The 27,060-nt window shown below is 39.4% G+C and overlaps 1 protein-coding gene across 1 annotated transcript in view; it reads left to right on the plus strand.

The window, feature by feature from the left end:
* The window catches only part of csmd2 (CUB and Sushi multiple domains 2), a 240,351-nt gene that overhangs the window by 138,684 nt on the left and 74,607 nt on the right, over positions 1-27,060 (plus strand). The window contains exons 17-26 of the mRNA XM_016675164.1: positions 540-678; positions 2,630-2,817; positions 3,593-3,781; positions 4,364-4,480; positions 4,888-5,103; positions 6,295-6,483; positions 7,732-7,901; positions 8,037-8,193; positions 8,979-9,170; positions 11,805-11,931. Coding sequence (XP_016530650.1) covers positions 540-678; positions 2,630-2,817; positions 3,593-3,781; positions 4,364-4,480; positions 4,888-5,103; positions 6,295-6,483; positions 7,732-7,901; positions 8,037-8,193; positions 8,979-9,170; positions 11,805-11,931 — 1,684 coding nt within the window. The remainder of the gene's footprint in view (positions 1-539; positions 679-2,629; positions 2,818-3,592; positions 3,782-4,363; positions 4,481-4,887; positions 5,104-6,294; positions 6,484-7,731; positions 7,902-8,036; positions 8,194-8,978; positions 9,171-11,804; positions 11,932-27,060) is intronic.

The following is a 27,060-nucleotide window of genomic DNA, read 5'->3' on the forward strand; positions in this document are numbered from 1 at the left end:
AGAGGGATCGGGGAGCTGGCGCTGCAAGAGGAACTCCAGCATTTCTGCGAGTTCCAGTTAAGGACAGGCGGTGCCGGCGATGCCTAGTAAAGTGAGCTGTAACAGAGCTGGGAAATATGAAGAGGCTTGTGTGCTTAAGTGGATTTTTTTTATTATTATTATTATTATTATTTTGTGCAAGTCATGAAAGATATTGTGTTCTCAGGTTTTATTCCTGATAAAGATCACCGTGCATGAAACATTTTACAAGGTAGCAGTTTGAGTGATGCGTGTAACGTGAACAGCTAGTGCATTTAAACACAGACACACGGAGAGTGGCAAACGTGTTCGCAAGAGACGTGGTTAACCTTGAAATGAGCCGTCACCAGTTTACATCAAATATAGACTGGCAGCAAAAGGAAATGGGCGGAGCCTGGGCTAATGCGAGAAATCATCAATAGACCTCGTCATTCATCACCTGGGACGGACATGCATAATTCAGCCTCTGTCTTTTTTTTCTTCCCCCTCTCTCTCTTCATTTCTTCTTCTCCCGCTGTTAGCCCCATGTGGAGGAGATCTGAAGGCTCCCAGTGGGATCATTCTCTCCCCTGGCTGGCCAGAACTGTACAAGGAGGCCCTTAACTGTGAATGGATCATTGAGGCTCCTCCAGGCTATCCCATCAAGATCATCTTCGACAAGTGAGTCACCGAGACAGCAACCGCTTTATTCCCCGACGTTTTATCCACTCTAAACAGTCCGGGATGTTTCTGTTTTTAGCCTCTCGGTTTTCAGCGGCTTGCCTTGTGTTTGTCTCTTTATCGACTCTTTCATTTTATTGCTTTTAGTGGTCTTTAAGTGGCAAATCTAGCACATGCATACAAACGCTGATTATAAACAATTACCTAATATTTCGCAGGTTCTTTTTCCCCCCACAAAGACAGACCTGAACAATAGGAAGGTGAAGAAGAAACATCTGTTTTTCTACACCGTCTAGGACCAAAACGTATGGACCAATACCATTTTGGATCCTGTGTTTGTTGGCTGTGCTCTCTCTGGATTAAGTTTACTTTCTAAATATTTCAATTTCAACACCGCTCCAAATCTGGCTTCTAGATGAGGCCAAAAGGCCTAGAAAGTAGGATGTACAATTTCCTGTTATTAAATTAGCTTAAAGAGGAAATTGCACTTTATTGCCTCTTCTTTTGTTACCCTACCTTGTGTTAATTTGTCACTGTTAAAAGTAATGAGCGCTCTAATTTCATAGGGAAAGCTTAACTTGATTAACTTAATTACTTTTTATGCCTCAGCAATTAAAAGCACCTTTCTTCGCACACAAAAACAGACTAAATAAATAAACCACGCCTAAAGAGGTAGCTTAGGCTCTACCTAACTGTCACGTTATTTAAACTGAGCTTTCAGTCTTAAAGAGTCATCACGGTTATTTCAGCTGGACTGCACACAGTGATCAGGCAGGACATACAATACATTTTTTCAGGTGAAAAAAACATCTACTCATCCTGACTGAATGATCTTTAACTTGATTAAATATATATATATGTTTTGTCAACATTAACCTTCAAAGGAATTACTATAAAATTTCAACAGAATACAAAATCCCATAATGTTACGATGCCATAAAAACCCACCAAACAAACGTAGACGTTGTGTTTTCAATGAGCGAACAAGCAACAAATAGTTGGCATTAAAAATTTAGCAAAAGGCAAACAGACTGTAAAGTATTCTTAACAACACAGTGCGTTGCAATTGTTGGTAATCAGCATTGTTTTGGGGCACAGAATGCTTTGACCATAAATCTGACCTCCCCAACCCTAGCCATCTGCACTCAGTCATATAAAATCCACTCATCCACACACGGCGGCCACAGAGGTGGAAGAGGAGGCAATTTGTTCTGAAGTAAAAGGACACACAGACAGGATGTAGGATGAAACGCCGCATTAAATGTTTTAAGTAAAACTCATCCTCGCAACCCCATCTTATCCATGCTCCTGCTGCGATAGGATCCTATTCATAACGAATGTTCCGTAAATGTTTGTTGCTCTTTAATTTTTATGTAGCATCAATAAAATATCACAAACCATTTCATTTAGATGACATGGCTCTGTAAGCAGGCTATTTATTCATGGCTTTGAAGATGAAGTGGCTGCGGCAACAAAAACAGAAATTGCACATGCTCTCGCGCGCGCGCACACAAAACGAAGAGTTAAACGGAAAGTAAATTGCAAACATCCATCTTAAGTGCTTTTTAGAAAAATTGAGTTATTTTTTTTTATTATGACCTAAAGACAAGCTTTTTCTCTTTCAGGACTTTAACTGAAACGGTGTACTTTAGTCATACTGCCTTGTTTTGTTTTTTTTGTTGTTTTTTTTTTTTACCACAAACACGACAGAAGAGAGAGAAACACCTGATGATCACTGCTAAGCGTTATGGATGATTTGTGATGCTGTGAGCCTGATCCTTTTCACGACACGTATTCCATTATAAATACAAAGAAATTAGCATTCATAACGTAGTGGACTGAGTCACCATTTCAACTGGAAGATTATCAAAAACATAGCCATATTCCCTCTCTTCTGTTGGCCCGATTCTTTCACACCGACAATCTTTTGCCTTCCCTTTATTTCCTGTAGGTTTCGAACTGAGGTCAACTATGACGTTCTCGAGGTGCGGGATGGCCGATTTCCCTCCTCACCTCTAATTGGAAGTTACCAGGGCACCCAGGTTCCACAGTTCCTCATCAGCACCTCAAACTTCCTGTACCTCCTCTTTACCACCGACAAGAGTCACTCTGACATCGGCTTCCGCATACGTTACGAGAGTAAGGGCCACCGCATGTGATGCTACAAAGTCCAATGTACATCCAGATAAAACAGGATGTGGTTCATTTTCATGTTTTCCTTTCGTAGCCTGAGTGAATCAAATACCTGCAGGAAGCCCAAATCAGAGGCGGCAGCCTTCTTTGCATTTTTAATGTTACTTAGTCTTGGGTGCAAGAATAATTCTCTGTTCACTTTGTCACCTAAAAACCCCTTCTTAACAAAACATCTCTAGTTCAGATGTAAATGGCTTTCGAAGATTCTGTCAGAAATTTCTCCTGTGACACACACACGCTCATACGCACGCATGCACACACTGCCAAAGTCTAACTAAAGAGTGTGTTACAGGCTGTACCCCGTTCCTGCAATTACACCTTTTACCCTTACGCCAGCCTTCGCTAATCATGTAATTTAGTCCTCTGGGCCATCTTTCGTTCCTCCATGTATGGCACACAAGCTAACCTTTTAAACTTTCACTTTGGGTAAATCTCTGTTCAGCTTCAATTATTTACTACGAGCCTTGCCATACCAGAGAATGTAGACGGTGGGGCAGGGGAAGTAGCTTTGAGAGAAAGCTTACTGGTTCACGTCTGCTGAGGGGAATAATGGGCATATATGTGAATAATTTATTTGGAAGGATTTTAACATCTTAAGCAAACTTATTTAAGCCTCATTAGAATATTTGCAATTGCCTATTCAAATTTAAATGATGCCGCTTTTATTTCGGTCGCTCGCCCGTTTTTGATGCTCTGATCTGTCGTCTCCCTCCTTTTCTAGCCCTGCAGTTGCAGTCGGACCACTGCGTGGATCCCGGCATCCCTGTGAACGGGCAGCGGCACGGCAATGACTTCTACGTGGGAGGCCTGGTGACATTTAGCTGCGACGCCGGCTATTCGCTAAGCGACGCCGAGCCTTTGGAGTGCGAGCCTAATTTCCAGTGGAGTCGCCCCCTGCCTAGCTGTGATGGTACGCTCCTTAATATTGACCTAGAAACGAAGAGTCGCCTGGCAGATTTCTTCCCCCCAAGTCACAAATGGTGATGGGGGGGGGAGATTAAAGCAGAATTCATTGTTCTGAGCTTTTTATGAATGAAACATGATTTTAGCGTTTGCTTCATATTGCATCAGATTTTTATTATTAAATATTACAAAGTCATTAGAAAATCTATAAAAGATGAGAAAGTTTCTTTGAATGACTCTTGTTTTACACTTGGAAGGACTAATCTACTGAGAAATGTTTTAGATGCTGCAGTAATAACATGCCCCTCCCCAGCTGCTATCCCCTTTAAGAATTGGATTTTTCTTGCGTGTATACACTTCTTTTCTTTGTTTTTTTTTGTTTTTGTTTTTGCCTCTTGAGAACGGTATTGATGTTTGTGCTTTCTATTAATGTTGTAAATAACACTCTCTTTGCTTTTATCCTATCTTGAAGAGAATGTCCTTTTTAAATGCATTTTACATGAGGGTAAATAACAGCAGTTTGGGAGTGTTTTCAGTAAACTCATCTTCATGTTCCCCCCTCTCTGCTTCCCTCTGCCTCCGTTGTCAGCGTTGTGCGGCGGTTATATCCAGGGCAACACCGGAACCATCCTTTCTCCCGGCTTTCCCGACTTCTACCCACACAACTTGAACTGCACGTGGACAATCGAGACCTCCCACGGAAAAGGTTAGCAGAGGAAATCCGTGTCAAAACATGCAGCAGTCAAATTGAACTTCCTTTACGGTGTCACTTCCCCCCACCGAGTGGCCTTTTTATTTTGCCGAACAAGCTGTCTTTGTAAGAGTAGAGTGCTGAGAGGCTGGCCTGAGGCTACGGTGCCATGGGATGACTCTCCAGTCATGTCCCCTTTGGCCAAGCTCTCACATCAATTTGACACAGCCTCATTTGCAGATGCTCACTATGTGCGGATGCGTTTGATAAATAGCAGGCAAAGACATAGGAGCATTTGACTCCAAAATACATTCTGTTCGGTTTCAGTTAGCATTTACTTTTCTTTAACCCAGAGAAAACGAAGAAAACATGTTTATCTAATGTTTTTTTTTTCTTCTTCTTCTTCTTCTTCTTTAAATCAGGCGTACAGTTCACCTTTCACACCTTCCACCTCGAGAGTCCCCATGACCATTTGCTGGTGACCGAGAACGGCAGTTTCTCTCAGCCCCTCTGGAGACTGACCGGCTCCACCTTGCCCCCTCCTTTAAGCGCGGGCCTGTTCGGGAACTACACCGCGCAGATCCGCTTCCTCTCCGACTTCTCTGTTTCGTACGAGGGATTTAACATCACGTTCTCAGGTGAGAATAATGTAAATTTTATCTCTTAACCACACCAGCAGAGTAAAACTGGGACACTATGTGCTGAGCCACGCTTATTATGTAGTAGGGAGTCACACTGAGAAGGAAGATTAAAGAACTTGAACTAGAATGTTGCTTAATACCAAGACAACTTATTTAATGTTAACAGATAAGCTTGGGAAGAATATAGAGTGTCTTACTGTGGTTGAATCTTTTTCAGCCAAAGAATATGGAGGATATTACCCAGCAATGTATTTTGCACCACATCCTGAAGAACAAAACCCCCCAAAAAACAAAAAAGAAACAAAGAAGTGTGGATTTCTTTGGCACAATTTCAAAATTTCCAATGTTGAGAAAAGAGCACTGAAGAAAAATTAGCAACTTCTGTCAGTATTTAGATTGATAACATCAAATCAAGCTAAGAAGGCAGCATTATTTCAAGACAGCGATAAACAAGTGACTGTTGATAATCTGTCGTACATTTTGAGGCATTCAAGTGACGTTGGAATTGCGCAGGTATTTGCAAATCTGAGATAACTAGAAACAATGACGACGACAATCAGGAACACTGTAGTTTTCACATGTTCCACTTTAAATATTTACATCTACTTGATTTATTTTCATATTTGTTTCTTATAAATTGAGTAAATATAATACTTCGCTGACATTACAATAAATAGTTAAATGATTTGTCAGTTTAGGTGCACCGGATTCCCTCTGAACTCAAGACTATTCCAGCATATCCAAACAACTTCTGTCTCTCTGCTGTCTTCTTTAGTGTTGACTGATAATGGTGGTTGGTGGTGGCAGCCTTGTAGGGATGGGCTTTAGAAGAGATCATTTAGTAGCATTTAAGCAGGTTGTGACTTAAAAGCCATGTCGGTACCCTGATTATGTGGTTTTGATAAGAACTTGGCTCAAAATGATATTTACAGATCTTTAATGATCTGGCCTTCTTCCCAAGTTGCTTCCATGCGGCTTATTGTTGACAAGTTTTCCTGACGTCTGTCTTGTGTTTCTCAGAAGGCTGAAAAGTTCTGCTGCAGCTATACAGAATACAGTACTTTTGAAGGGGAAAAAAATGTTAGTAAAACATGAGAATAAAGATGACAAACAGCACTGCATGAGTGTCATCTCCTTTATAGTCTTGCAGTAAAATTTGCTGACAGTACATCTGCGTCTCTCTTTCAGAGTATGATTTGGAGCCCTGTGAGGATCCTGGAATCCCTCCATACAGCACCAGAAAAGGTCTCCAGTATGGAGTCGGCGATGCCCTCATCTTTTCCTGTTTCCCCGGTTACCGGTTAGAGGGTCCGGCGAGGGTGGTATGCTTAGGGGGCAGAAGGCGGGTGTGGAGCTCCCCTCTGCCAAGGTGTGTTGGTAGGTGGTCACATGCTTTATTTTTTTTTTGCCTTCATCACAACTCCCGGTCCCTCTTGTCATCCCAGCAAGCTAGCTCTCTCACGTCGTCCTGCAAATTAGGAAATTTACCAAATTATCAATTATGTCAGGAAATGAGGCATTTTCTTTTAGCATCCTCCTCATTTACAGCACTCTCTACGCCCACGTTTTGTCGCTGCGTTTGGACGGCTTCCCAGACACAGCCTGTGTGACTTTGTCCAAATTATATAGGGCAGCAGTTTTAATGGGGGATGGCATCAAAAAGCTGAAATGTGTTAATTATTGATGTGGTTTGTGTTTTTTTTTTTTTAACACATGGGAAAATGACAGGCCGAGTATAGGTCAGTTTGTTTGTTTTTATGACACAACAAACATTTACCGCTACGTTTATTTGTTAAAATGAAATTGAATTTGTTCCCAATGACCATAATTAGCATTGAATCGCACATCATGGCCACCGTTGACCTCCTTGTGTTTGTCCTTCCCTGTAGTTACTGAACTTCTCGCATTGCTTATAATCAACATGAGGACGCTATAAATGGCTTTATTGGGGCATCTGTACTTTCTCTTAATTGCAGGTTATTTACCCACTTAGTTTACTAATTTTTATATTTTACCTTGTAGACAAAACCTCATGTTCCTAGCTTCCTTTTGTGCTGTTGTCTAGTTTTTAGGTTTCTTGCTGGGTCTTTCTTTTGCCTCTAGATGAATCCAAGTCTCTGAAGACTGACAGGAAATAGACATTTTGATATTTTCATACTTCTGTCACTGTCTGCCCTATTTTCGAAACTTCCCACTTTCCTAACAACGCCGTCTAATCCTTTTACCTTATTACACCTTGCTGAATTCCCTGAGTTTAAAGCCGGGGTGCAGTTGTGGGCCTTTTCAATTCCTGCAGCAATTTTGCTATAGAAAATGTTGTCCTTTTTTTGACTCTTCCCCCGATGTGAGCCATGAATAGCAATTTTCAGATAGAGCTGAAATTACAGTTAATCATATTCAGATTGCAGGGTGATTATGATGATGCGCCACTCAACATTCAGGTACACTCAGTGACCATATTCCTCTCACCGTCAACTCCCCCCCTCCCCCACCCCCGTGCATGACAACGTGAATAAAACACCCCAAGAGTTTCAAGCATATAGCGATTGACATGTCCTCTGCTCTCTCCAACGCCACTTCCCCTCCGTCTCTGCCTGGATCTCTGCTCCCTCTCCTTTTTTCTAGCTGAATGCGGCTCATCCGTGACTGGCATGCAAGGGGTGCTCCTCTCTCCCAACTACCCTGGTTACTACGGCAACAACCACGAATGCATCTACTCTATCCAGACGCAGCCTGGCAAAGGCGTTCAGCTGAGAGCACGGGACTTTCGGCTGGAGGACGACGACGTTCTCAAAGTGAGGGGGTGGTGGGAGTAGCATCTTCCACAACTTCAGACACAGCCTTGTTTGCATATCTGAGTTTGCACACCTGATGCTTCCTCCTACTCATACGCTGTTTTTTTTGTGTGTTTTTTTTCCCCTTTCCTCTAGGTTTTTGATGGCAGCAGTAATAAGGCTCGTCTCCTGGGGATGTTTACAGGAAACGAGCTTCTAGACGTAACCTTGAACTCCACCTCCAGCTCCATGTGGCTGGAGTTCATCAGCAATGCTGATAACACCAGTAAAGGCTTTGAGCTGCACTTCACTAGTAAGGAACAACCTGCCTGAAACAAAGATTTGGATTTTTATTTTTATTTTTCCTTTACTCCTTTTTCTACATACACTACTTTACAAAAGTACAAATGTGTTTGTACCTAAACCTTTTCACGTTTTTTTTTTGTTGCAACCACTAACGCTTGTATTTTGCTGTGAGTTTGTTGGATAGACCGATAAAGGCTCAACGACCATTACATTCCAAAAAGCAAGTTTTGCTCTCAGTCCAGCTAAGTAAACCTATTTAGAGCCGCAAATGTCACATGACCTTTCAAAAAAGTACAACGTACAATTTTTGAAATGGTAAATTTGTCAGTTTTGAAGTACTAAAATTTGACTTCTACTTTCATATTTTAAGTAGAGCAAAACTTTTAAATGTGTATGGGTATATTTGTTAATATCATTTAAAGATAAAACAGATGATAAATGCATCTAAAAATGTATTACTGGTACTTTTAGTTCAATTCTGTTGTGTAAATTAAATGAATTTATCCCCGTGGAAATCTGCATATGTAATTATTAATTACATTTAAAATGATTGTAAATTTTTGGCTCTGGAGCATCAGGTTGTTGACCCATGGAGTAGCCCAATAGAGTTATAACCAACACTGCATAGCACATCATTTTGACAGTGAAACATGCTGATGCAGGATTAAGGAAATCGTTTAGATTTTAGGTTCTTTGTGGTTAAAAAAGCCTAATTGAGAATCTGTGGCGGGACTTGAACATTGGTTTGTTCATTCTTGTCCTGTCTTCTTTTTTTTTTTTTGTTCATTTAAGGTTTTGAGCTGGTTAAATGTGAGGATCCAGGTGTTCCTCAGTTTGGCTACAAGCGGGAGGACAAAGGTCATTTTGCAGGGAGCACCGTGTCGTACAGCTGCGACCCGGGCTACACCCTGAAAGGCCCGGAGATCCTCACCTGCCTCAGGGGGGAGAGGAGGGCCTGGGACAGCCCACTTCCACTCTGTGTTGGTGAGTTATGCTCACTTTGTTTTTTTTGTTTTTTTTTTTTATAAAAAATGTACTTTTTCTGTTTGAAGGAATATTTACATTTTCGTACATTTATTCAGAATAAATGAGTTTAATTAGGTCAAATCCTCTTTGTATGGAAATCTGCATCTCTTGAAATCAGGATGCTGGAACTGACTGCAGTACCACTAAAAAAATTGAATAAATATCAAATGTCAACAAACCAGAAATTAAATTGTGCTTTTATTTATTTTATTTTTTTTTCTCAAGGTAACAAGTTTCTAAAACTCTTTGTCAAACAATAGATGTGGTAAAATTTTAAAGTTACAAGAAGCCAGCTTGGCTGGGCCAGTACACTGTTACCTTTTCTTACATCAGTGCCATTTATGTTTTACAAGGATAACATACTATGTTGCATTATGTATTATCATTTTTTTGTAGTATGTAGCATTTTTTTACTTAGATTTGCTGGTAATCCAAGCAAGCTTTTGTTTTTTTTCACTGACCCAGTTCCTCGTCTTAACATGAATATTGCAGATTTTTCTTTTCTTTTTAAAGTCTTTGTTTTAAATCTCCCGTTTTAAAAAGACGTTTTATTTATTATTACAACTTTCCCAGCTTATCGTTTTAAGGGTCAAAGATTCCTTCAAACTCCAGTTGAACAAGAGGACAATAGATGCATTTATAGCCATGTTTATTTCTATAGTGTTCAGCTAGTATTATGATAATGCTAGCACAGCCAAAGGAACATGTTGGCAGCCGTTCAGAAACCAGCCAGACGAGAGGAATAAAAAACAGCTAGACAGGTGTTCCTTGACACATCGACCAGTGTGATTAGAATAGTACTGCTCAGCTCCCTTTTCAACCTATACTGACAGGTAATTTCATGTCTGGGTGTAAACAACATTCAGCAAACTGTGTATCCCTGAAAACATTTCTCCTTGGCATGACTTCAGTGGAGGTGATATTTTAACAGCCAGGGTGAATTCTAGGGCAGATTAGAGACTATTTTTATCGGTGGGATTTTTTAGCAGCAGCCAGGACACAAACACAAAGAAATAAACAACTGTAAGGCAAGGTGAGGACAGCGACTAAGACGGATAGAATGGAGTCAGAAATAGAAATGTCAAAGTTTTGACACCTGAAATATGGGATTTATAAAGTTTATTAAGCGCTTGGATTAATGAGAGAACATAATATGTGCCTCCAAAAGTATTTATACCCACTGAACTACGCCTTAACTTCAACTTACAGTATTTGGAAATTTTAGGTGATGAACCAACACCAAATTAAACATAATTGTAAAGTGGAAGCACACTACAATTTGAAGTGTGTCATATATTCATACCAAGTCCCCCCCCCCCGGTGGCAGTACGTCTCTTCCAGTTTAGTTTATTTTTCTACATTGCTCAATCTCAGACATTGAGACTGAGTAATATGGAAAGCAACAGGTGACCTAGTTTGGGTTCTGGCTCTCTTTAATACATATGTTAGTATGCTTTCTTCTAAATGACACCATTGTAGTGCTGGACATGTTTTTAGGCTTGTTGTGCTTCTGGAAAGTAAACCTCTGTGCTGACCTAAAGTCTGTTGAAATCTGACCTTTTATGTCTGTCTTACTCTTTGTGAAGCAATGTAAATAATTTTTACTTTGTAAAGTACAAAAAATGACATTTCTAAGTCTTGCACAATATTCTAGATTTAGCAATGACCCAGTCTAGACATTAGTTTGTTAATCGTAGTTCTTCAGGTGATAGAAGGCCAACTTTGTAATCGTCTTGATGGGTCTTTGAAGGTTCAGGTTTAAGTCCATCACCACACCCAGATTTTGACCCGATTGATAGATTTTCTAGCTGTAATAACTGAAGCAGTGATCATTCTTCCAAAGATGGTAACTTCAGTTTTGTTTCTGTTCATCTGGAGAAACTTCTGGCACATCCACCCACTGAAGTAATGGTTTTGTTCAACATCATCTCATTTGATACATCCTAAGCTTCCCATTTGCCTTCCAAAAAATTAATCGGTGCCAGATATGAGTTACCCAAGTTGTGGTTTTCCTTAAAGCTTTGTAAAAAAAAAAGAAAAGAAAAAGAAAATAGCTGACTAGACATCAACTGAAAGTGCTTCAGCTTCTCTAAGGAGCTGAACCGAAGCAGGGGGTATTTTAGATTAACATTTCATCAACTGTTTTACATTAACATATGTGAGAAGGTCAGCTTTTGCTTGGTACTCTGAAAATTCCTTGTCTATCGCTGCTTTCCGATAGCAAATTCCGATTTTAAGCTTGGGACAAAATAAACATGCTGTCCCCTCTGTCCTTTAGCTTTCAGAATGCAACAGAACGAGGCCAGGCTTGTAACAGCGGTTTACTTTCTTTGTGCTGGAACCACACAGTGTTTATTGAACTGATTGCTTGGCACCCCATCACTCAAACCGCAGACAAGCATATAGAGAGCGTCACATTTGTATTGCAGACTACTGTGTCAATAAGAAAAAGAAAAAAAAAAACGGATTGTGTGTGATTTCTTCCAAGTGGGAGCTGTAGTTTTTCCTCATTTTAACTGATATTTCTGCAACATTTATTCATCTCTTTTTAACTCGTTGATTTTTTTTTTCTGCCTTTTGTTCTGCTTTTAGTGGAGTGTGGGGGCACCATCAAGGAGGAGCCTTCCGGTCGTATTCTGTCTCCAGGATACCCGGCTCCATACGAGCACAACTTGCACTGTGTTTGGACCATCGAAGCTGCTCCAGGAAGCACCATCAGGTCTGAACCTTGGCTTTCTCTTTGTTGACTTTTGTTTTCCGATTACATTGTTCCCCTTTTTTAATTGTACGGCTTCTCCATATATCTTTAGTTTTGTTTAGTCTCCCCATCCCTTTTTGCAGTGGTGTCCATCACGCTCACACACTGCTGTGCAATCAATCTTCAGCCAGTTTTTGTTGGCCAGTATCCAAGACAGAAACGAGTAAGAGAGGAAAAATCACCTCCAGGTTTCATACCATGTAAAAAAGAACATCATCTGGGTCCCAGTTTATATGTTCCACAATGAGTTTGTGGTTGAAACTCTTCCATTTCAGAAAAATGGTGCCATACAGTTTTACTGTGTTTGTCTAAAACAGGGAACGCTTTAGTGCAAAAACATAAATCAATAAATAATATGACTGTCGCTACGGCTGTTGGTTTAAGAGCTGTTGTGGCACTTCAGGATACGACACATAAAATGGGATACTGGTTATTACCGTAATCCTACATGGCATACCTTAAGCTTTCTTAAGGAATATTTAACAGTGTAGTTAGTGAATTAAACTGCTGCAGTACTCTTAATAAACAATAGGAGGTGCTACTTACCAAAGTAGTTGTTCTGGACCAGGAATGAAAGCAGGTGAAGAGCCCTATGAAACTTCAATAAATGTAACATCCATATTGTTTTTGAGCGGACCTGAATCGATTGATGCAAACGTAAAACTTGGATGCATTACAAGTGCATCTAATTATAGCTGCTCTACACGAATACACATGCCCCCAATTTTTTAATTTTTTTATTTTTTATTTTTTTTGACATCTTCAATACCAATTAGTGCCACATGAATAGTTGTAAGATCCTCTCTTTTACCTGACTGTTCTCTCACCTTTGAGATAGTGGAAACATAGATTTGTGCTCAACAGTGATTCCAATTATTGAATGTTTCCTTAAGCTTTGTATAGACAGTTAAATAGCTAAACTTGGGACTTTGACTGTCTTTTCCTTTGTCCTCATTTATTTACTTTTGTTTTGGGCGTATTTTGAATTTTTAGCCTGCAAGACTGTGACAACGAGAAACAAGAAATGTGTCGACTCTTCTACTAGAATACAGAAGTACTCTAGTAGAAGAGTCGGTACATTTCTTGTTTCTCTGTCACTTCTGTCTTCTCAACTCCTTTAAATGGGTTAAAATGCAATAAAAACTCAGGTTTTTGTGATCATGTTTTGCTTGTTGGATGTACTTTTCTTTTGTACTATAACTTAAGCTCTCCACTTTGGTCTCATTTTTAAGAGGAGTGCTCTGGAAGCCTTTGTTCTTTCAAAGGAGACAAGACTTTCCCTTGACAGTCCTTACAAAAAATCTTTTTCAGCCTTTTTTCTTACTGAGGTCTCCTAGGCGTTAACATTGTACATCCCAACTGAGTCTTGTAGAGGGTGAAATGGTCCAGGTAACCCAAAGCTGTCAACACCTGAATTTATCACATGATCATGAGAGTATAAGAATTTATTCTGATATGTAAAAACTTGCATTTGAAACAGAGCATGCTTACTTTTTTACCATAAATATGCATATGAAATACTATAAGTCTTTACGTTTTAGCAAAAATGATGTGCCACTGTTGCAGATTGCGATAATAATGATGGTGTGGATGAAGACTTTGAGGCCTTCTCATGATTATTGGCCACTTAAATCTGCAGCTCTCAATCCAGAAGTTGATTCAGATCAACTTCTAAGTCAACTTCTGGATTTAGACTATCGTTTGATAAAGTGCGAATAATAATGTAATGGTTTTAAAAGTACATATACGTCCATGCTGTGCTTTTCTCCTCCAATAAATCAGAGCAGATTTATTAAAGGAGAATACCATCAAATATTTCAGTACGTGCAAATTGAGAACCTGCAGTATTGTCCCATGAGCTGAACTGATTTTTCCTGAAGATCCTTTTCTTCCATTATTTTAGTACATTATGGTCATATTTGGGATTTTTATATTGTATGTTATTTGGTTATTTATGACTATATACCTGTACGTCAAATTTAAAAATAAATAAATGAATCATTATGGCATAATTTTACAAATTATATACACAGACTTTTCCACTTGGTTATTGATTTGTTTCCAATGCAGGTTCAGTTGATATTTGCTTCCACGTACAGACATATGCAGTTGTAAATGTTTAGCTTATTTGCATTCATTCTACATTCTATTCTTTTTTAGCATTTAAACTTGAGTTAATATTATCAGGAACAATCAAAACCCCTACTTTACAGTCTCCTGTTAAATGCATTTATTTATTTTTTATTTTTTCAAATTCCTGTTCTCTCGGATTTAGATAGATTCACTTCAGCTGGGCCTGTTTCGTTTCTCCAAGTGTTCTTCATATGCCTCGTTCTTTGATCCTACGCATGCCATTTATAATTGAAAATAATCTGCAATGCATCAGCACTAGGATTCCTTACGCATTAAGGGCTGCAGCTCAAGATTGCAGGCAAAGCTCACAGTTCTGAGAAACACTTCTTTCACGTAAAACCGTGGCGGTTATGTGAAGGCATTGGTATTGTGACTGCAGGCAAATGAAAACCCTAATGACATATTTGTCAAAACGTATTGATGGGAGAATAGAGAGAGACAGAGGAGTGTGGAAGACTTGCAGACAGCAATAATACAAACATAATAAAATGGTGCTGATGAGGCAGGCAATGAGCCGTTTTACTGATCTAAAATCCACTGGTTACTGCTGCACAAATTAGAGACCCAGGATGTATATTATATCATACAGAACAATCAGGTATTAATTGCTCACATAAAAACTGATATCTGTTTTGTTTTCCTTTTTAAAATAGTTGTCCTTTCCTTTAAAGTAATAATATACTTATAAAAGCAAAAAAGATATGAACTGATTGGAGAATTGAGACTGATATCTGATCTCTTAATTTTATAAAGTTTTAACCTGCCTGCACCAGTTTTTCTAACAGATATGCATTTCCCTTTAAGAACTATAATTAAACAACATTCAGAGTACATCTTCCTGGCATTTCTGCTGTGAGTGGTCATTACACATGATTAAGAGAAGAGTTGGTGGCACACTGCTTGCTGTAAAACAGTTTTTTTACTCATTCAAATCAAAAGTGATTATGCATTCACATTTTAAGCAGTCTTTAGTATTCTATATTAGTGACTAGCTTGATTAACATTACTATACATAACCATCCGTCTCTCTGTGTATTCCCTAGAGGATAAAGATCCTTACCTTAATTTAGATTTCTAAAAGGCTGCCAACATTTACAAATCCCATGTGTTCCTTGAAAAACTGAGGGTTAAACAGGGCCACCGCACTAAAATATGTTCCGACTTGCTGTTATCTGAGGTTGGCTCTGGGTCAATTTGCTCCTTTGCCAATTCAATGTAAAGACAAAACAGATGAGCTATCCATAATGGCAATCAGAATGAACAGCCAGCAGGCAAGAAAGTAGTTTCTTACATCTTGTATTTCCTCTGATGCCAGTTTAAACACCTGACTAAAGTAGGAAATGCATAACTTTTTAGTTTGTTTCCCTCTCAGTAACAGCTTCTACACAGATCAGTGATGTCAATTTGACTTCATATAGTGCTCACTGATTAGAATAAAGATTGTTTTTTTTTTAGTTTCCGATACAGTTGGTCACCAGTCAAGACCTGTTAAAAGTAGAAAATCAGCCATTATCATTAGTCCATTTCCTTTCTGGATAGGCCTGAAGTAAATGTGTATCTTTCATTCCATTGTTTAGCATAAATAATACATGCCTCATCTCAAAATCAGGGGTCTCCAACCCTAGTCCTCCACCCTAGTCCTGAGGACTAGTAGCCTAGTCCTCAGGCTACTGGCAGGTTTCCAGTGGAACCTTTGTCTAACACACCTTCATTTAATGAGTAGGTCATTACCAGACACTTGCCAAACTTGATGGCATGCTGAAGAGGTAATTCAGTCACTTGATTCAGCTGTGTTGGATCAGCGATGCGTCTAAAAACTGTGATACTGTAGAAGTCGAGGACTACGGTGATTCATTGAATAACAGAGTGGTAACTCTCCCACCAGCAAATAAAACCACAGTTTCTCACCAGTCTACTGATTTACCTGTTTTTTTTTGTTTTTTTTTCTGTGACTGATAAACCGAGGTACATCCAACTGTCAAAACCTGTAAACCATAGCTGATCTTATTTCCTAACTTTTTTTTTTTCACTGAGCAGTACCACAATTATATTAGTTTGTAAAAGAAATACAGTTCATTCAGGATGATTCAGTTGGGAAAACGATCTTTTATCCTCAGTAAGTCTTTTTTCTTCCTTGAGTCTCAGATGTTGATGCATGTTTGCATCTGCTTGCAGTTGTAGGTCCATTGAACATCTTTGGACAACAGGATCAGCTTAATCAGAGATGTTGATAATTATGATTTAAATTTGGCAGTGATGACATGCATAAGGTCTACCAATGATGCTTTCCAGACTTATACCTGCGTCCCTTAACCACTGCTTTCGTCTTAGGGAGCAACTGTTTCACACCGTATCTTGCTTTTGGAACAATTGCAGAATTGCACAGCTTGCTTTGTTATTGCATCATTGACGTCACAGTAAATGGACTGGAAAAAGACTGCTTTGACCACTGTTTGGGCTTGGTCAGGTGTCAAATCAGCTCAGATGTGTCGGCCGTTGTGTCTTTCAAAGCTTTCTGCATGGATGTGTCTGCATCCTGATGGTCTGCTGGGCCACAGCCACACATACTGATGCAGTCTGCTCCCACTGCGAGATTTCACACCATCTCAATTAGTTTTAGGAATTCTGGCAGCTGCAAGACTGCGTTTGCTTTACGTATCGTATCTCTCTCGTACCACACACATCCATGCACAACCCCACATTCTTAATTATTTATCTTCTTCAGGCACACACACACACACCTACTCGGAGACTTCTCACAGGACTCCTGATTGCAGCAATACTGTTTTGTATTCATATGAGAGAGCCTCAGCAGTCCCTATTCCTCTCTCCATTTCTCTCATATGAATACAAAATAGTTAAGGCGGAATCAAAAGAGATCCTTAAGATCTGTTTCATCTCTCTCTTCTCCATCTCATCTCCTTACGGCGATTTCTTTGACACTTGATTGAACTATTTTATCTTGTTAAGAGGCAACCAAGTGCAAAAGGAGAGCCCTCGGCTGTAAACTCCAAAACATGGTTTCCTATGAGTCCTCAGAATGTTAACTGCGTGAAGAGGTCAAGATTTTCCTGTCTTTAGTCTGAAGACAAGGAAATCTTCTCTCTAGAAAGAGAGCTGCAGTGTCTTACAAGAGCTCTGTAATGATGCCTCCTCAAACTTTTTGACATTTTGTCACATCCCAGCCATAAACTTTAATGTATTTTAATGGGATTTCTTTGTATTATTAAAATCTGACACTATAGGAAACAAATAATGCTAAATAATGCTTGGGATATTCAATTATATTTAGCCCATCCAGCAAGTAAATCGTCTCTGTGTGTATTTTAATCTCAGTGTAAATACAGCTGTCCTGTGCAGGTCTCAGAGGTTTGCAACAGAACATTAGTAATCAAACAACACAAGACGCATCAGGGACGAAGCTGTGATTAAGTTGAAAGCAGTTACTTTCTGAAACAGTACCCCAAGACTTAAACATCTCAAAGATGCTCCGTCCCTTGTCCAAACAGAAACAGACGACATTCAAACCCACCAAAACATGATTGTTATTAGGCTGCTGGAAGAGACGCAGCAATCTGCTGCCGCCACTAACTGTGTGTACTGTTTTTATCCTTTAGATGTACAGTTATTTCACAGCTTATACGCTTAGCTGTTTCTCCCTCCTAAAAATGAACTCTTTGCTGATTCTTTACCCTTAAGAAGGATAAAGAAGAGCGTGTGCTCCATGTTCTCCGATCCCCAGTCGGTCGCGGCAGATGTTTGCTCCCACTGAGCAAGGTTCTCTCAGAGACGTCTTTCCATCAGTAGTTCTCCTCCACTGTTGCGATATTCGTGCTCAGCGGACACAACAGTAATCACGGGAACAAAATATTGACTGCTGTAATAACAGATTCTACTTGTTACATTGAAAGACACAAATACTCGGAACAAATAAACGCAGCTTAAACTGCAATCTAATGCGTTTTCAACACCCAGACAGAAATGTTTGGTAAAAAGAAAAGATAAACTTCAATATTTTAATTTGCTCAGTGGTAGAACTAAAAGATTGAAGATAAGAAAAAAAAACAAAAACAAAAAAACAAACTCCATGCTGCTGTTCTGTAGCAGCAAGAAGCAATATCTTGTTGTTGAACTGCATCTATAGGTAATAGTCCCTGAGTTCCTTCCGGTAACTCACATTTTTCATTTTTATTGTCCTAAATGCTATAAATGTTGTAAAAAGGAAAAAATAAAAAAAATAAAAAGAAGAAGAAAATGTCAGCCAACCAAAGTGTGCACTGAAAAGGAACGATAATCTGTTGGCCTTAAATATGTGCTATTGAAATCTTTAAGCTGCAGAATGAGAATTCAGTTTCGTGCCAGTGTTATCACCCTTCCTCACTATTTCACCTGCAACATTTTTGCCCTTTTTTTTAATCATTTTGACAGTGACAGGGATATAGAGCGATTTAAATGGCATATAAAAAGAACCATTTATCCCAACATACAGCCCACGTTGGTTCAACCCGTCCGTCCCCTCAGCCTTTACCCTCGCATTGTGTGCCGAGTTTCTTCTGCTCTCCGTCAACCTCTTATCCTCCTTCGATCATCCGATGCCGTCAGCAGCCTGGCAGTGATCAACACTGGTCGCTTTTTTATTGCCTTCCTCACCTTCGGGTTTTATTCAACGTACCTCTGCCATTCCACCCACCCTTTCATCTTCCTTCACACATACAAATCAGCTTTCAGAATGTGATGCCTTTCGAAGCTCGACAGTGCCGAGAGTTAAACTAGAGCACAGGACTCATCAGCACCCAAACACGGAAGCAGCACNTGTTCTGCTTTTAGTGGAGTGTGGGGGCACCATCAAGGAGGAGCCTTCTGGTCGTATTCTGTCTCCAGGATACCCGGCTCCATACGAGCACAACTTGCACTGTGTTTGGACCATCGAAGCTGCTCCAGGAAGCACCATCAGGTCTGAACCTTGGCTTTCTCTTTGTTGACTTTTGTTTTCCGATTACATTGTTCCCCTTTTTTAATTGTACGGCTTCTCCATATATCTTTAGTTTTGTTTAGTCTCCCCATCCCTTTTTGCAGTGGTGTCCATCACGCTCACACACTGCTGTGCAATCAATCTTCAGCCAGTTTTTGTTGGCCAGTATCCAAGACAGAAACGAGTAAGAGAGGAAAAATCACCTCCAGGTTTCATACCATGTAAAAAAGAACATCATCTGGGTCCCAGTTTATATGTTCCACAATGAGTTTGTGGTTGAAACTCTTCCATTTCAGAAAAATGGTGCCATACAGTTTTACTGTGTTTGTCTAAAACAGGGAACGCTTTAGTGCAAAAACATAAATCAATAAATAATATGACTGTCGCTACGGCTGTTGGTTTAAGAGCTGTTGTGGCACTTCAGGATACGACACATAAAATGGGATACTGGTTATTACCGTAATCCTACATGGCATACCTTAAGCTTTCTTAAGGAATATTTAACAGTGTAGTTAGTGAATTAAACTGCTGCAGTACTCTTAATAAACAATAGGAGGTGCTACTTACCAAAGTAGTTGTTCTGGACCAGGAATGAAAGCAGGTGAAGAGCCCTATGAAACTTCAATAAATGTAACATCCATATTGTTTTTGAGCGGACCTGAATCGATTGATGCAAACGTAAAACTTGGATGCATTACAAGTGCATCTAATTATAGCTGCTCTACACGAATACACATGCCCCCAATTTTTTAATTTTTTTATTTTTTATTTTTTTTGACATCTTCAATACCAATTAGTGCCACATGAATAGTTGTAAGATCCTCTCTTTTACCTGACTGTTCTCTCACCTTTGAGATAGTGGAAACATAGATTTGTGCTCAACAGTGATTCCAATTATTGAATGTTTCCTTAAGCTTTGTATAGACAGTTAAATAGCTAAACTTGGGACTTTGACTGTCTTTTCCTTTGTCCTCATTTATTTACTTTTGTTTTGGGCGTATTTTGAATTTTTAGCCTGCAAGACTGTGACAACGAGAAACAAGAAATGTGTCGACTCTTCTACTAGAATACAGAAGTACTCTAGTAGAAGAGTCGGCACATTTCTTGTTTCTCTGTCACTTCTGTCTTCTCAACTCCTTTAAATGGGTTAAAATGCAATAAAAACTCAGGTTTTTGTGATCATGTTTTGCTTGTTGGATGTACTTTTCTTTTGTACTATAACTTAAGCTCTCCACTTTGGTCTCATTTTTAAGAGGAGTGTTCTGGAAGCCTTTGTTCTTTCAAAGGAGACAAGACTTTCCCTTGACAATCCTTACAAAAAATCTTTTTCAGCCTTTTTTCTTACTGAGGTCTCCTAGGCGTTAACATTGTACATCCCAACTGAGTCTTGTAGAGGGTGAAATGGTCCAGGTAACCCAAAGCTGTCAACACCTGAATTTATCACATGATCATGAGAGTATAAGAATTTATTCTGATATGTAAAAACTTGCATTTGAAACAGAGCATGCTTACTTTTTTACCATAAATATGCATATGAAATACTATAAGTCTTTACGTTTTAGCAAAAATGATGTGCCACTGTTGCAGATTGCGATAATAATGATGGTGTGGATGAAGACTTTGAGGCCTTCTCATGATTATTGGCCACTTAAATCTGCAGCTCTCAATCCAGAAGTTGATTCAGATCAACTTCTAAGTCAACTTCTGGATTTAGACTATCGTTTGATAAAGTGCGAATAATAATGTAATGGTTTTAAAAGTACATATACGTCCATGCTGTGCTTTTCTCCTCCAATAAATCAGAGCAGATTTATTAAAGGAGAATACCATCAAATATTTCAGTACGTGCAAATTGAGAACCTGCAGTATTGTCCCATGAGCTGAACTGATTTTTCCTGAAGATCCTTTTCTTCCATTATTTTAGTACATTATGGTCATATTTGGGATTTTTATATTGTATGTTATTTGGTTATTTATGACTATATACCTGTACGTCAAATTTAAAAATAAATAAATGAATCATTATGGCATAATTTTACAAATTATATACACAGACTTTTCCACTTGGTTATTGATTTGTTTCCAATGCAGGTTCAGTTGATATTTGCTTCCACGTACAGACATATGCAGTTGTAAATGTTTAGCTTATTTGCATTCATTCTACATTCTATTCTTTTTTAGCATTTAAACTTGAGTTAATATTATCAGGAACAATCAAAACCCCTACTTTACAGTCTCCTGTTAAATGCATTTATTTATTTTTTATTTTTTCAAATTCCTGTTCTCTCGGATTTAGATAGATTCACTTCAGCTGGGCCTGTTTCGTTTCTCCAAGTGTTCTTCATATGCCTCGTTCTTTGATCCTACGCATGCCATTTATAATTGAAAATAATCTGCAATGCATCAGCACTAGGATTCCTTACGCATTAAGGGCTGCAGCTCAAGATTGCAGGCAAAGCTCACAGTTCTGAGAAACACTTCTTTCACGTAAAACCGTGGCGGTTATGTGAAGGCATTGGTATTGTGACTGCAGGCAAATGAAAACCCTAATGACATATTTGTCAAAACGTATTGATGGGAGAATAGAGAGAGACAGAGGAGTGTGGAAGACTTGCAGACAGCAATAATACAAACATAATAAAATGGTGCTGATGAGGCAGGCAATGAGCCGTTTTACTGATCTAAAATCCACTGGTTACTGCTGCACAAATTAGAGACCCAGGATGTATATTATATCATACAGAACAATCAGGTATTAATTGCTCACATAAAAACTGATATCTGTTTTGTTTTCCTTTTTAAAATAGTTGTCCTTTCCTTTAAAGTAATAATATACTTATAAAAGCAAAAAAGATATGAACTGATTGGAGAATTGAGACTGATATCTGATCTCTTAATTTTATAAAGTTTTAACCTGCCTGCACCAGTTTTTCTAACAGATATGCATTTCCCTTTAAGAACTATAATTAAACAACATTCAGAGTACATCTTCCTGGCATTTCTGCTGTGAGTGGTCATTACACATGATTAAGAGAAGAGTTGGTGGCACACTGCTTGCTGTAAAACAGTTTTTTTACTCATTCAAATCAAAAGTGATTATGCATTCACATTTTAAGCAGTCTTTAGTATTCTATATTAGTGACTAGCTTGATTAACATTACTATACATAACCATCCGTCTCTCTGTGTATTCCCTAGAGGATAAAGATCCTTACCTTAATTTAGATTTCTAAAAGGCTGCCAACATTTACAAATCCCATGTGTTCCTTGAAAAACTGAGGGTTAAACAGGGCCACCGCACTAAAATATGTTCCGACTTGCTGTTATCTGAGGTTGGCTCTGGGTCAATTTGCTCCTTTGCCAATTCAATGTAAAGACAAAACAGATGAGCTATCCATAATGGCAATCAGAATGAACAGCCAGCAGGCAAGAAAGTAGTTTCTTACATCTTGTATTTCCTCTGATGCCAGTTTAAACACCTGACTAAAGTAGGAAATGCATAACTTTTTAGTTTGTTTCCCTCTCAGTAACAGCTTCTACACAGATCAGTGATGTCAATTTGACTTCATATAGTGCTCACTGATTAGAATAAAGATTGTTTTTTTTTTAGTTTCCGATACAGTTGGTCACCAGTCAAGACCTGTTAAAAGTAGAAAATCAGCCATTATCATTAGTCCATTTCCTTTCTGGATAGGCCTGAAGTAAATGTGTATCTTTCATTCCATTGTTTAGCATAAATAATACATGCCTCATCTCAAAATCAGGGGTCTCCAACCCTAGTCCTCCACCCTAGTCCTGAGGACTAGTAGCCTAGTCCTCAGGCTACTGGCAGGTTTCCAGTGGAACCTTTGTCTAACACACCTTCATTTAATGAGTAGGTCATTACCAGACACTTGCCAAACTTGATGGCATGCTGAAGAGGTAATTCAGTCACTTGATTCAGCTGTGTTGGATCAGCGATGCGTCTAAAAACTGTGATACTGTAGAAGTCGAGGACTACGGTGATTCATTGAATAACAGAGTGGTAACTCTCCCACCAGCAAATAAAACCACAGTTTCTCACCAGTCTACTGATTTACCTGTTTTTTTTTGTTTTTTTTTCTGTGACTGATAAACCGAGGTACATCCAACTGTCAAAACCTGTAAACCATAGCTGATCTTATTTCCTAACTTTTTTTTTTTCACTGAGCAGTACCACAATTATATTAGTTTGTAAAAGAAATACAGTTCATTCAGGATGATTCAGTTGGGAAAACGATCTTTTATCCTCAGTAAGTCTTTTTTCTTCCTTGAGTCTCAGATGTTGATGCATGTTTGCATCTGCTTGCAGTTGTAGGTCCATTGAACATCTTTGGACAACAGGATCAGCTTAATCAGAGATGTTGATAATTATGATTTAAATTTGGCAGTGATGACATGCATAAGGTCTACCAATGATGCTTTCCAGACTTATACCTGCGTCCCTTAACCACTGCTTTCGTCTTAGGGAGCAACTGTTTCACACCGTATCTTGCTTTTGGAACAATTGCAGAATTGCACAGCTTGCTTTGTTATTGCATCATTGACGTCACAGTAAATGGACTGGAAAAAGACTGCTTTGACCACTGTTTGGGCTTGGTCAGGTGTCAAATCAGCTCAGATGTGTCGGCCGTTGTGTCTTTCAAAGCTTTCTGCATGGATGTGTCTGCATCCTGATGGTCTGCTGGGCCACAGCCACACATACTGATGCAGTCTGCTCCCACTGCGAGATTTCACACCATCTCAATTAGTTTTAGGAATTCTGGCAGCTGCAAGACTGCGTTTGCTTTACGTATCGTATCTCTCTCGTACCACACACATCCATGCACAACCCCACATTCTTAATTATTTATCTTCTTCAGGCACACACACACACACCTACTCGGAGACTTCTCACAGGACTCCTGATTGCAGCAATACTGTTTTGTATTCATATGAGAGAGCCTCAGCAGTCCCTATTCCTCTCTCCATTTCTCTCATATGAATACAAAATAGTTAAGGCGGAATCAAAAGAGATCCTTAAGATCTGTTTCATCTCTCTCTTCTCCATCTCATCTCCTTACGGCGATTTCTTTGACACTTGATTGAACTATTTTATGTTGTTAAGAGGCAACCAAGTGCAAAAGGAGAGCCCTCGGCTGTAAACTCCAAAACATGGTTTCCTATGAGTCCTCAGAATGTTAACTGCGTGAAGAGGTCAAGATTTTCCTGTCTTTAGTCTGAAGACAAGGAAATCTTCTCTCTAGAAAGAGAGCTGCAGTGTCTTACAAGAGCTCTGTAATGATGCCTCCTCAAACTTTTTGACATTTTGTCACATCCCAGCCATAAACTTTAATGTATTTTAATGGGATTTCTTTGTATTATTAAAATCTGACACTATAGGAAACAAATAATGCTAAATAATGCTTGGGATATTCAATTATATTTAGCCCATCCAGCAAGTAAATCGTCTCTGTGTGAATTTTAATCTCAGTGTAAATACAGCTGTCCTGTGCAGGTCTCAGAGGTTTGCAACAGAACATTAGTAATCAAACAACACAGGACGCATCAGGGACTAAGCTGTGATTAAGTTGAAAGCAGTTACTTTCTGAAACAGTACCCCAAGACTTAAACATCTCAAAGATGCTCCGTCCCTTGTCCAAACAGAAACAGACGACATTCAAACCCACCAAAACATGATTGTTATTAGGCTGCTGGAAGAGACGCAGCAATCTGCTGCCGCCACTAACTGTGTGTACTGTTTTTATCCTTTAGATGTACAGTTATTTCACAGCTTATACGCTTAGCTGTTTCTCCCTCCTAAAAATGAACTCTTTGCTGATTCTTTCCCCTTAAGAAGGATCAGTTGCTTCAGTGCGCGTGTGCTCCATGTTCTCCGATCCCCAGTCGGTCGCGGCAGATGTTTGCTCCCACTGAGCAAGGTTCTCTCAGAGACGTCTTTCCATCAGTAGTTCTCCTCCACTGTTGCGATATTCGTGCTCAGCGGACACAACAGTAATCACGGGAACAAAATATTGACTGCTGTAATAACAGATTCTACTTGTTACATTGAAAGACACAAATACTCGGGACAAATAAACGCAGCTTAAACTGCAATCTAATGCGTTTTCAACACCCAGACAGAAATGTTTGGTAAAAAGAAAAGATAAACTTCAATATTTTAATTTGCTCAGTGGTAGAACTAAAAGATTGAAGATAAGAAAAAAAAACAAAAACAAAAAAACAAACTCCATGCTGCTGTTCTGTAGCAGCAAGAAGCAATATCTTGTTGTTGAACTGCATCTATAGGTAATAGTCCCTGAGTTCCTTCCGGTAACTCACATTTTTCATTTTTATTGTCCTAAATGCTATAAATGTTGTAAAAAGGAAAAAATAAAAAAAATAAAAAGAAGAAGAAAATGTCAGCCAACCAAAGTGTGCACTGAAAAGGAACGATAATCTGTTGGCCTTAAATATGTGCTATTGAAATCTTTAAGCTGCAGAATGAGAATTCAGTTTCGTGCCAGTGTTATCACCCTTCCTCACTATTTCACCTGCAACATTTTTGCCCTTTTTTTTAATCATTTTGACAGTGACAGGGATATAGAGCGATTTAAATGGCATATAAAAAGAACCATTTATCCCAACATACAGCCCACGTTGGTTCAACCCGTCCATCCCCTCAGCCTTTACCCTCGCATTGTGTGCCGAGTTTCTTCTGCTCTCCGTCAACCTCTTATCCTCCTTCGATCATCCGATGCCGTCAGCAGCCTGGCAGTGATCAACACTGGTCGCTTTTTTATTGCCTTCCTCACCTTCGGGTTTTATTCAACGTACCTCTGCCATTCCACCCACCCTTTCATCTTCCTTCACACATATAAATCAGCTTTCAGAATTTGATGCCTTTCGAAGCTCGACAGTGCCGAGAGTTAAACTAGAGCACAGGACTCATCAGCACCCAAACACGGAAGCAGCACCTGTCCTTGATGCTGACTGTGCTCACGAAAAACATCCCCAATTGTTCTTACTCACACGTACTGCACACGTGCACGTCAATATCGGACAAAAACAAAAAAGAAAAAGTAGTCGTACGCCATCACCGGAAAACGTTTCTGAGTTTTGTTTAATTCTGTAAATCTTGTTGGAAGCGTTGGGAGGTGGAGCATGAAGGACTTCTGATCCCTAAAGGTTTCATAACAGGATTAGCAGAATATCTGACTGCCTTTGGGGACGTGTGTGGGTTAAGACCTTTGAACTCCGTGTTTAATTCTTTCAAATCATCAGAACCGTCGAGACGGTCGTCAAAATGTTTACGGCTTCTCCTAAGTAATGAAAGTAGCACAAGTGCCGCTTTTCAAAGTCACCATATAGACTTCTCTTTTGCTCTGCCTGCTTCCAATACACGAGCGGTTGTGTCAGCCCACATAATGCATTATAACTTAAAAAAAAAAAACCTTTCGCTGCACATTTGTGTGAATATTTTCCAGTGTGTCCATCTGCATTGGTTTGCTCTGCGAGCACTTCATTCACAAGCATGGTGACAGGACTTTTCTCAAGGGTTACACTAGTCACACAGAGAGTCTATTGTTGAGTAGCCAAAGGCTACTGCTAACACATCAGACAGTAAGGGAATCAGAGTCTGACACCAATTATGCAGAAATGGTGGGAACTTGTTGCTAAAAGCCAACATATCAGTGGGTTGCTGTTTCTCCTCTGTATCATCTATAGCTCAAGGCTTTGTGAGTGCATGTGGGTAAGATGATGTGGATACTAAAGGGACCAGGGTTTCTCCTCTGCGTCTTGGACAGAGATGAGCATTCAGCTCTCTGACTTTAAGACCGGCGCACTGGACGGATTTATGATCGTCTGTCTTAAGCCTCAGGTCAAAAACGGTAAAATAAGTCCAGCTGTCCAGTCCGATTTGTGTAAAACGTTAAACCGAAGTGCAACGGATTGTAATGAGTTTGCCTAAATTGCCCCGACTTTTTT

This window comes from Poecilia formosa, unplaced genomic scaffold (assembly GCF_000485575.1).
Source record: "Poecilia formosa unplaced genomic scaffold, Poecilia_formosa-5.1.2 Scaffold107, whole genome shotgun sequence".
NCBI classification, from domain to species: domain Eukaryota; kingdom Metazoa; phylum Chordata; class Actinopteri; order Cyprinodontiformes; family Poeciliidae; genus Poecilia; species Poecilia formosa.